The sequence below is a fragment of the Leptinotarsa decemlineata genome, unplaced genomic scaffold (assembly GCF_025532065.1).
Source record: "Leptinotarsa decemlineata unplaced genomic scaffold, Ldec_3_MD MMD2_tig00000008_RagTag_RagTag, whole genome shotgun sequence".
Taxonomy (NCBI): Eukaryota; Metazoa; Arthropoda; class Insecta; order Coleoptera; family Chrysomelidae; genus Leptinotarsa; species Leptinotarsa decemlineata.
This window is the reverse complement of record NW_027412537.1, coordinates 2807620-2820463: the sequence shown is the minus strand read 5'-3', so window position 1 is coordinate 2820463 and position 12844 is coordinate 2807620. Positions and strand designations below refer to the sequence as shown.

The following is a 12844-nucleotide window of genomic DNA, read 5'->3' as shown; positions in this document are numbered from 1 at the left end:
CAAGTCACTTGCCTAGCTGAGTAGCTATTGACATAATAGCTAATCAGCTAGGCAGCTATTGACATAATAGCTAATCAGCTAGGCAGCTATTGACATAATAGCTAATCTTGCCACTGATTTATCAATAATAAATGTTGGAACAAAAGAAATGGCCTAAGTAACTCCTTTTTACGCTCACCAATTTGAGTGACAGAAACAGTAGGGAGTGGTATTGACAAGTGATCGAATACATCAATAAAAGAGTTATCCAGCCCAAATTCAATTCAATCTATTCAGTTTTTCTCCAGCGCAGCGTTTCATCCAATCTTTATTGTCTTTGCAGGACCCTTCAGCGTCCCTTTGAACTGCGAATGGGTGATCGACGCTCAACATGTGTGGGCACCGAACACTTCGATTATCGTCTATCTGACCCAGTTGTTCGTCTACGAGGGACTCACGTTCACCGAATATCAGCTCTACGGGAGCGACTACAAGATCAACCCGCAAATCATCCACCGCGTGAATGAGTCTAATATCAGCAAAGTGCGGTGGATCCAGACGTTTCAGAGTTTCTTGGTGATCCGTCTCGAGTTAATTACTGCGGACAGTGCCCATTTGAGAGTGCTGGATAATTTTCTAGACGTTTACGGATTCAACATCACGTATGAAATATCAACAGAGGCCGTCAGGCCGAACTCATGCACAATGATGGATTGCGGTTTCACCGGGAATTGCTACGACTACTACAAGTAAGTGGTTTCATTTGTTTTGATTTCTGATTCGAAGTGGGTATTTTTTGGAGACATACCATTTTCTAAACCATACAAGGTGTTACAAAGGTCAGGATCAATCCATAACAAATTCAAGTAACACTTCATTGTGAGATGTCCATCAGTGTTACTAAAATGATTCAGAAATGCAGTGAAACTAGCACTAAGGTTGAACAATATTTTCAATATTTCACTCAGGTCCTAATTCGTTGTTAATAGAAGGCGGGATGCCATGAGTTAGTGTTTCGGTGGAATATAGCACACACTCTGTTAAGATATGGTCTACAGTTACGGAAGAGCTACACACTTCACACATAGGGCTGGTGTCGCCGGTAATAAGGTATCCATGGGTGAGGCGAGTGTGGCCTATTCGCAGGCGAGATATGATGACCTGGGATTTCCTACTTGCCGGGAGATGTATCCATGAAACTACACTTGTTTTTACTTTGGAAAGTTAACTGCAAGACCCGTTCCATTAATCTTGCCATAATTAATCGAGGATTTTCTTGTAGCAGGGTCTCATATCTGTCTAATATTGTTGTTTACCTACTTTCCCATTTTATGTCATAACAAGTATTGTTATTTGTCTCATCAATAATTATTAGTTGTTCAATGGAAAAACAAGTAATTACAAATTCAACAGATAGCCTGCGTGTACAAGTCCATACAAAACACATGGTTGTCCTTTTGCATCTGTTCTGTTTGGTAGATACTAGCATTTTTATTCCATCAACGCAACACCGCAGCAGTAGCTTTGACTGACAGCCACGCCGTTGTATCTACAACGTCTATTGAATACTTTTTTGTGGCTTTGTGATTCAAATAGTGTATTTTCTTGCTCAATTGATCTTTTTAAACTTCCCTTGTCAAAGATACAGTACTGTTGCGGTACCCGTGAGATGTTGGACAGTCGATATGGGCTCCACTTCCTTGCAGTTGAATCCTAGTCTGAATAGGTTCGGTTGTAGGGTGCTCTTCCGTGTGTTGTAAGTATATATGCTCTATCTTTCAGTTCATCCCACGATTGGTACCGTAGGAAGAATATGGTGCTTTTTATCATATACAGATAGTGCTCCTAAAAATGGATCGGCTTGTAAGTTTCACAGTTTGGACGATACCAATTCAGAATATACTATTATGTAAATTGAATAACTGTGATCAATATATGAGATTTTGTTTGATTTTCCTAGAGATAAGTGCCAAATGAGCAATCAAATCAGCTCGATATAGCAGTTTTGAAAATTTTCAAGGATTCATGTCTTTCGTTGAAGTGGAAATTGAGAAATCATGCCAAATGTGTGCTTCTGGTTATCAAAGAAAAATAACCGTCAATTGTTCTGAGAATATTCGAGTCAAAGTACTCAAAGTTCGCCCGAGGAAATATTTTGTATGAAGAAATGTATAGAAAAATAGTTCAACGGTAAATTTGAAATGAATAGCGTTTACCAAAAATCAACCGCACGTACATTTCTAAATTTGTATCAATATCACGTTAACTAACCATCTTTAAGAAATATATTTCATATGGTATTGAGGGATTTTCCTTCAGTTCATTGACTGGCAAAGTTAACTGACATTTTTGCACCTACAAAACTTATACCTCACATCAGAGTTGTGACTAACTCTCGAAAGACCGAAATAGTGTCATCGAATGGGCCAAGAAAAGCTATCGGAAAGCTATGAGTACTTTCAAAATACAAAACAATTGGCACTGCAATCGTCAACCAGGTGTATTCCAGTGATCCAACAACCTTTTTTTTTTGAGGATGATGAATTGTATCAAGCAAAAAGTTACTTTTTGTCATTCATGTGAGCGGCGGTGATAACACAGACAGAGATTTCCAGAGAAAATTTTGCAGAATGGTCCTACTGAGCAGGGATGGGTTTAGAAAAAATATAGCGCTACTTTAGGGACACTGTCTATTTAGTGGACACCTGAACAAAATAGGGCTATCCATTTCAGCAACAAACAGTGCAACAAATAGACAGATAAACTGGAAAACAACCCACAAAGGACTTTAAGTAACTAGTACAGAATATTTTTTTTTGAAATGGGTGTCATGAAAAGAGCAATTAGGCTGCACTAGTTTTCAAGGAAGAAATAGCAGGTCAGATAGTTACCAATTATAAAAAAAATGTGAAGGAGTGTATACCTCAAAATATTTTCTACATAAGTTTTGGATATTTTCGTTATTTGAAGAAATATGACTCAACAGTTCTGAATTCTTAAGAAAAATGATGTCAAAAGTGAATGCATATACGACACACTTCAGTTTTAACGTAATTATTTAAAAGAGTCTGCTTTGACATGAGATAATTTCATAATTTCAATATTTTTTTTGAAGTAATAATGTATAAAAAAAACTAATTGATACAGTTTATTGTATGATTTTCACTATGAAGGGTTTTACAAAAACCTCGGCACGTGTTTCGCTATACAATAGCTTTCTCAAGCATGATTGAGAAACACGTGTCGTGAAACAGGTGTCGCACTTTTTGTAAAACTCTTCATAGTGAAAATCATACAATAAACTGTATTAATTAGTGTTTAATATGGATTTTCATCAAGTATCGGCCCGTTTTATTCAATTAAGTATTAATGTATGTAAAATTACTCTTTGTGATATTGAATAAATCAAGGCCTGCGAAAAGTTCTGTCCAGATTTCAAATGGATTATCCTATATTCCATTACTTTTATGAACTTCTCTATTTAAATATAAGGTTGGTTATACATGTCGCTAGTCCCCTAAATAGGATTCATTTACAGCGCGTCTTTGCTGCTCAGAATATATTACTGAGAATAATTTTCAATATAAATCGCTTAGATACCTGTAAAGAAATTTTAATAAATAATAATATTTCCACTGTACCTAGTATTTACAGTTATAACTATCTGGGTGTACGCGAAAATTAATATTCTTTTTTTTAATACCTCTGCGGAAAGGCACATGTACGATATACGACATAAAAATTTTTTGTCGTTACCTGGGCATAAAACAGCTGCATTTCAAAACTCTCTATACTATAACTGTATTATTTTATTTAACTGTGTTTCTTTGTCTATCAAAGAAATGAGGTAATCTTCATTTAAAAATGAAATAAAGAAATATTTGATGCTGAATGATTTTTATAGTATAAATGAGTTTATTAGTAGAAATAAATGACCTGTCAAATTGAAAATATGAGGAAGGAGGTATCTAAATTATTTCCTCATTGTGTAAACTTTTTGTGAATTATAAATATTTTGTTTTGTCCCATAAACACCTGTTTTTTTGTGAATTTTACAAGTATAAGTTATATTATACAATCATATTTTTGAAATATGTTTATGTGCAAGTTTTCAATCTTTCATCATTTATTCATTTTCCTACATGATTCTATTTTACTTAATTGACGTGCCAAATGTACACTATTGTATCAAATATTTATAAATAAATATTTCAATTTCTATAGTATTTTCAGATGTTTATGCGCAGTTTGTACTTTATCGAGAATAGACAGACTGTGTTTAATCTAAATTTACATCACCCAAAAATACATTATTTTCGTAAAATCATAACTTTCAGAATATTCTCATAGAATTTTAGTATAATAACAGAAGCAAGAAAAATGGATTTTCAGTTTTGATTCATCTACAAACTAGATTTTGTCTTGACAATTCAAATAGTATTTTACACTATCAATGCAATTATTTTAATAGGTTTTAATGACTTTTTTAAACTGTCATCGCAAAATGATTTCTGTATTTTGTCGATGTTAAAATATTGTTTTCATAATGTACCTACTCAATGGAAAGTCCGCTTTCAAGCATGATTCTCAAAATAAAATATTTTTGAAGGAATATAAAGTATAACCCATTAAGGTGACCATATTGAAATATCGATAAAATACAAAAATATCGATGATGAATATTTGTATCCTGAAGAAGGCGAAAATCTTTTGTCCTAAAGTTGATAGTATGTAAGTATTTAACGCAGTTTTTATGCTTTAATCAATTTCAAAATCATATGTGAAGAGATGTTTGAGCCTTTGATATTGTATTCTTTATGAAATACCTGGTACGCGAGTAGATGTCGGCAGCATGTAAGTGCACTATTTTTTGACGTATGGTTGAGAGTAATTACCAACGTCTGATTTATAATTCAATTTCATCAATTCCAATAGTAAAACCAATGAAGACTTGACTTCAGCTGAAAATTATGAAGTCATTGCAATTTGAATAATTGTTCGTATACTTGAAACGAAAGTAGATGTAATGAGAAACTGGATAGGTACGTCATTCTCAAGTGGACCCGTTCAAATATCTGCATATTTTCACTCACGATTTCTGTTTTTAATTTCCTCCAAATTTGTATTCCTCTGTCGTTGCCTTGGCATATTATTGAAATAAATACAAAACATCCGGGAATTTAAATGGAAATCTTTATGGGTTCATTTCCTCATTTTCACAGCCCCAAATGAAATTTCATTCCATTTTATCTTCACATGACCCTCTGTCAAAAGTAATACTGAAGTTTCGTTGGAATTTGATAGTCTGACCTTTCTCAAACGATACAACTGCTGAAAAATCACCAAGGATATCATCAGTCGATAGTTGAAATCAATTTCCAATCCAATCATTTTCTCTCCGGAACGACGGAAACAACATATTTGTTACGATTATGATTTCCTTATAAGGGCTTTGTCAATCAAAGATATTGAATTACATGTGGAATATTTGTCCAAGATTTCCACAGAAAACATTTTTACAGGTGTTTCTAGTTATCCATCATCAAAAACTCGCTAAAAATGGAGCGTTTAACTTCAGTCCACATTCGGAGTGTTACTGCTTATCAGTTCAGAACACATCAAGCCAAGTAAGCAATATCCAATTCGGTTGTTTCAATGAAATCCATCAAATTACACTCTACGACATTTTTTGAGAATAGCAACAGTTTCAGATACGAGAAACATTTGCAAAAATCACCTCTGTGAAAAATCTAGAAAACTGGCCTTTGATTTCTCCTTTTATTAATTTACCTAGTCATATTTCAAAGCTTATTGATGAGTCCCTATGCTACATCAGTACCAGCATGATTATTCGAACTCACGAAAGTTGATCAATAAAGCTAGCGGTGAACAATATTAGAACATTGAAAATCAGCGTTGGCTGTGCTCACTAGCTGAGTTACTAATCACCAGGAATATACAAGGATTTCTGGTTGATACTTACTTCAGCTAGTTAAAATCGACAGATCTGGTAGGTCGAACAACTAGTTCTTAGGCTACGCCAATGATTCAAGATTTTCAAAATACGAATATTATGGAGGCATTAATGTATTTGCAGAAACTATCCACATATACGTCCCAATTAACAATAATAATTTGGGATGATACAAAAAGTCTCTAAACTCAATGCCTCAAATGAAAAGACCACATGCGTATTGTCATTATGGAATTCATGGTAGATAAATGAGTAACGTAGATGGTAGCTGCACCATCTGGATGGCGAAAGTTGTTATCGAAATTGTTAAAGAAAAGCAAAGTTGCACCGTCTTGCCCGACTCTAACTTACTCCTTTGAATAAGTAGGTTAGCGTGAGCTTCATCAACTACCTAAAGTATCAATATAGGATGCATCTCTATTGGATTTTGTCATGCATTGTCCATTTCACGGTTAAAGGTACTTCCCTCGACTACAGGGTAAACCATTAAGATTCATGTTTGGAGTATCGGGCTGATTTGTCAATGGAATCGGTTTTGTATTCGACTGACACTGAACTAAGGGAACCGAAGGCGTCTAATAAAACACATACATTGAAACCACATAAACCACATTAATTTTGCAGTTTTCTGAAGATAAACCAATAAGGATAAGGCAATACATTGCATTTCCTTCAATTACTCATCTTATGACAGTCAAGTGAGTTTATCAAACACCATGCGATGAGTATGGAAGTCCTTAGACAGTCCAGGCTGTTGCCAGCCTGTAGGGAAATACTGCGACATCTATATTGCTTTATTTTCATTCACTTTCATTCCACTTCTATCACTATGTTCAAAAGATATACCTACTCTAATAATCAGGGGTTGCAAGATATAAGACACTTTTATCGGGAAATTCGTGTTTCACGCGTCATTTGGGTGAAATTAATACTTTTCTTATTCATTATTGCCTGAAGAGTTGACACTCCATTGAAATTATTGGTTTTCAGTTATTTATTACTTCACACCTTTTGAAAATGGACTATAATAGTCCTGATGTTGATTAGACCAGGATATATCATGCTCTCTTCAACCATCAAGACAAGACGCCAATCGTCATAAAATTATCGGTTCCGAAGCGATCATCGCTCATAAAGAGTGGCGAAACGTAAAAATTATACTTTTTGAACTCTGCAGAAACTAGACAGGAGTCGTTGTTACTTTCGAATCTCAAATTCATACCCACCTACCATGGAAAGGCATCAATCTGGGTCAAACAAATGAATATTGCTGCCATTCTTAGTTCGCTACGTCTTCTAAGGGCACATGATTTACCGATCCAAAGATCATCCACCCTAAAATGTGTGGTTATTTATAAGAATAACTATTCTCATCTTGGATTTAACCCCAAAAACTCAAAAACTAAGCCTTCGTGATTCACCACCAGATAGCGCTTTTTCTTCCCGCCATAGGTGACAGGCTGATGGAAACCCATTAGGTAGGTCAGAAGTATTGGAAATGTTTATATCATTCACAGATGTTTTATAATTTCCAAAAATTTATTCCATCCTTTCACCAGGTTCTTTTTCCACTAAAATGACATACGTAACTCAGGTGCTTACCAGTACCATCAATCTATCAAACTAGTGTTTCAACTCCTTTTGCCAAGTCGTTCAACTCCAAAAAATCTAGAATTTCTATTATGAATACCTTTTTTAATGCGATGTTGTTCGATTAAACAATTATGGTCACTCTGAAGCAGACTTTTTCAGAGAAGATTGGCGATTTCCACTTTTAATATTCCCATTACAACATTGTTCACATTCTAAAACAAGCACTGCTCCCAATCACCAGAAATGCGTCTTCATTTCCTGAAGACACCAACATGGTTGGTGAAACGCGCGTCGAGAAAAGTGTTACATTTCTGATGATTAGGAAAAGTATTTGTTTTGGATTTATTTCACGCCAGAGGTTCCCATTCCACCTTTTGCTGTTTACATTAATCTTTTGCTGATTTTCCATTACTAACGTACCTGGCACAACAACATAGTATTCAAATTTATTGTTTTCCGCTTCTGGGTAAAACACTTGTGATAAATGCAGAGAAATGCACTCCCAACTCTATTACAAACAATATATCATTGCGGGTATCTCCATATAATCAAGCTGTGAATTATTACTTTCGGAATTTTTCAAATCACGTTCTCTGTGCTGAAGAATTTTCCCTAATATATCTTGGAGATAAAGTCTTTGTGATTTGATTGAGAAGTTTCCCTGCAACTCCGATGCAAGAAGAAATGAATTTTACAGATAAAGGGAATTTTATTTTCACTAATAAAATTTTTTTCATGATAGAAGTGAATGAAACTCCGACACACAAAGCCTTTGTTGATCAGTTGTGAGAGTTGAAACGATCCATAATATTGCAGAAATAAGAAATCGAAGCAAACTCTAAATTGTTATTGCCCATTTAACGACTGATGGTATAATACATTGAATAACTTTAATATTCGATAAAGTCTGTGAAAAAGTAGATTGAAGATTTTTTCAGTTTTCCCAAATTTGGTGTCCTCGCCAAAATCCATTATGAATAAAACATCACGAGTGGAATAATTGTAGATTATTTGAAGGTGACTGACAATGTTTCATGATGAATTCCATCTGTTCGGACATTCATTTCTAATTATTTTTCTTTATTAGTTCTTTCAGGGATTTCAAATCAATTTATAAAAAAAAATATCAGACAATGGAAGTCCGAACTAATGAAATTCAAGTGTAGATTAGTTTAATTTTATTCATGAATAACTGCAGTGAATTTGTTTTGATGAATATCAAATAGAACAGGAAGAAAGACAAATATAATTTTTTTTTATCAAAAGAGAAGATAGAGATGAGCAGGACGTGTAATTTTAACAAGCACAACTTAGAAGTTGAAAATCTTGGAAGTCTGGAGAAAGGGGACTTCACAAATTAAAATACTATTAGTATAACTAAACATAAACCAATTCAGAATCTATTTTGAATTTATACCTGAAATTTTTTCTGATCTATATTTGGTAACCATTTGTATGAATACTTCAATATCGAACGTAGACCTGAGCTTGAATTAACTGAAAGAACAATTTGTTCAGGTCAGTTTCAACTTACTTGTAGGTTGATGAACTGATACCTGATAACAACTATTCCCCCGGCTAATACTACGAAGGGCGTTAGATTATATCCAACAGGTGTTGGTGTAGGAATATTCACAGAAGTATTTCCTTCATATGCTGTTGGCGATACAATTGCTAGAATCGATTTTCAATTATAGGAACAGGCACACTTGCAGACCGGTTTCGGGCTATTTGGCCTCTCGTTAGTGAAAGGTAGTGGCCATCATCGACCTTACATTGTTGATATCTCATAATTAAAAACCGAATTCCTTTCAGAGTATCATTCCACTTACCAAGGTGAAGCGAACGACAAACAACAAATTTGTCATCGCTCCATCTGGTAAACAAGGTACTAAACAACCGCATACCAAAAATTCACAATTCCTCGTATAAGGAAAGAAACTTTCCCATATAACCGCATATAAAAAATTCGCCCAATTCCTGGTATAAGGAAAGCAACTTTCACATATATTCAGTGGGCATACCTGAAGACTGGCTGTAAATCAAATTAACTTAAATAACAATTCGTTCAGGACAGTCTCGACTTACCTACACTGTAGGTTAATGGAATGACACCTATCAGAAAAAAACTATTCCCCTAGCCACTACCACGAAGGGCGTTGGATTACACCCGACAGGTGTCAGTGCAGGAATCCTTACAAAAGTATTTTCTGCATATGCTGTTGGCAATACTTAATTTCAAACAAATTTTTACATACACATTTGGATATCAATAATGTGAATACTACGACTATGCTTCCAAGTTGAGAAAGTTCCTATTGAAAACACTTTTTCTCCTCGTCTTGGCCATCTCCTTCATTCATTCATTATTTATTCATTTATATTTATACACTATTTACAGGTTACACCCCACTATAGAACAGGAATATAATTCAAATCACAATACAATACAATTACGTTTGTTTGAAGGTGATTGACAATGTTTCATGATACAATACAATTACAATAAGTTATAAGATTAAAACAATACATATAGAATTAGCTGAAGTAAAAAGACCTACGTAGTCTCAGAGATGGATTGTGGAGTGACAATCAGGACGGCAACTCTAGCTATTAATAGCATATCTAGCTAACAATGCATCATGGGGAAATCCAATTGGTGGGTAGATATTGTCTGATCTGTAGGAGAGAAGTTTTAGGAAACGACGTTGTACTGATTCAACTTTCTCTGTATACAACTGATGAGATGGATTGCTGATTATGGATGCATATTCTAATTTTGATCTGACGAAAGTATAGTATAAGGTTTTCGATGTAGATGGATCCGACAAATCTCTGGAGATTCGTGCAATTCGTGGTAGGAACGGAAGTTTTTTGTCAAAGGTAACACCTAGATCGTTGAATGTGAAAGGCCGTTGAAGTGGAATATCGTTTATTAAATATTGATATGAAAATGGACGATTTTTCAGTGTGCACGTTATTACATTACATTTACTCGAATTTAAAGGAAGATGGTTGCGAAACCACCATTGCTCGACATGTTTCAGATTGAGGGAGAGTTGAAGACAGTCCTTGATGCCTTTGATCTCACAATATAATTTCAGGACCTCCACGTATTTCAAACAGTTGATGTCAATGACCTCAACTATGTCGTTTATGAAGGCGTTAAAGAGAAGTGGGCCTAGGTTGCTTCCTTGTGGAACACCCGAGGTAGCTGCATATTCCAAAGACTTGAAGTAATTGAATATAACATACTGACTCCTGATGATGCTAACTTGGAAAGGGGGAATGTGTATGAAGGGAGAGCTTTTTGGCTCTCCCTCCATACACAAGATGTGGGAAATTTCAGAAGTAATGAAGAAAGCAATTGATTACTTTCATTGATTACTGTATTGAGTGCTAACAGTTTCTTGAGTTGATAAAAACAGGTATAAATCACCGTAACTTTACTGTACTATTTTTCTTTTTTTTTTCTTTTTCTTCACGTTCGCCCAATGAACGGAATGAAAATAGCTCATCTGAATATTCGATCTATATTTATAGGATTTCAGGAATTCAGGGAGATTGTTATTGATAACGATATCGATGTCATGTTATTGTATGAGACATGGTTGGGCTCAGATCATGAATCTGATAAGTTAAAAATTCCTGGATATACTTTTTTTCGTAAGGATAGAGCCGGCAGGGGTGGAGGAGTTGGAGCATATGTCAAAGGGTCGGTGAGTTGTGAAATTCTGAGAATTGATATGATTATGAAGAGTTCTGTTGAATTTCTCTTATTGAAAACCAAAATGAAGGGTAAACAGTGTATTATTGGCGTTTTTTATAGGCCGCCTAATGCTATGATAGGTGATGTAATAGATGACATGGACAATATATTGTCTATGAATGTGCACACTGTGGACTGGATGGCTTGTTTAAGAGACTTCAATGTAAATTACTTCAATTTAGATAATACCTTAATACATTACTTCGAATCATTTGATTTCTCACAAATAATGAATGTTGCAACTAGATCCACAAATACATCATGTACATTACTAGATATTATATTCGTATCAGAAACTGACATGGTAAATACATTCGGGACCTTACATGTACATGGGATCTCGAATCATGAAATGACATTTGTAGAAGTGAATATTTCAATTAATCATAGAGAACCACAGTTCATCACTTATATATGTTTTCGTGATTTCAGTATTTCTAATCTCCTTGATGAACTTTATGAACTTCCTTGGCACAATATCATAAACATGACAGATCTTGATAAAAAAATCGAACTTTTCAATGACTTCATCCTCTCCGCTTTCAATAAAAATGCTCCTGTTGTTTCAAGAAGAGGTACCAAAAAATCAGCACCCTGGCTCACTGAAAACCTTAGAATGTTAAAAAAAGAAAGAGATAGGGCACTGCATAAGTTCAAAAGAACTAATAGTAAAATAGATTTCGAAAGTTACAAGGAGCTAAGAAACTATACTCTTTCTGTAACTAGATGTGAGAGAAAAGCTTACTTGAATCAAGTGTTCCAAATGAAAGATTCTAAAACCTCTTGGAAAACTCTGAAAAACCAAGTGTATGCTCAGGCCGTGAAAACTCTATTCCTGAATATTTAGCTAACCCTAATGATTTGAACAATTATTTTTCTACCTTTCTGCAGAACGTATCCAATATTTGTGATAATAAAATTGACTTTTATAACAACTCAGTTCATGATCCCTCAATCAAATTTTCATTTAAACTGATAACCGTCGAAGAAGTTAACACATTTTTACATAGTATCCGTACTAATGCTTTTGGAGTTGATAATATGAATGCAAAAATGTTAAAGTATTGTAGCCCTTTTATCGATCGATACATTGCCCACATAATTAATTGCTGCATTGAAAAGTATTATTTTCCAGTGCTATGGAAAACCTCTGTTGGTATACCGATCCCAAAAAAAAGTAATCCCAAGGACTTTTCTGATTTGAGAATTATTAGTCTGCTTCCTGCAATATCAAAGATTTATGAAAAATTTTTACATTCCCAAATTTATGATTATTTTACTTCAAATAACTTACTTCCTGATTGCCAGTGTGGCTTCAGACCGGGTAGAAATAGTGAAATATCTCTAGCAACCGTAACTACTGATATATTAACTGCATGTGATCAAGGCTTATCTAGCACTTTGATACTGCTTGATTTTTCCAAAGCATTCGATACTATCAATCATGAGCTGCTTTGTGTTAAATTAAGATTTTATGGCTTTGATGAATCTTCAGTATTTCTTATATGGAATTACTTTTTAAGGCGTTC

General features: G+C 34.5%; 1 protein-coding gene across 1 annotated transcript in view; it reads left to right on the top strand.

The window, feature by feature from the left end:
• LOC111512829 (cubilin-like) overlaps positions 1-747 on the top strand; it is a 169200-nt gene extending 168453 nt beyond the window's left edge. Inside the window, exon 3 of the mRNA XM_074170869.1 lies at positions 323-747. Coding sequence (XP_074026970.1) covers positions 323-732 — 410 coding nt within the window. The 3' untranslated portion in view covers positions 733-747. The remainder of the gene's footprint in view (positions 1-322) is intronic.
• Positions 748-12844: the final 12097 nt, after the last annotated feature.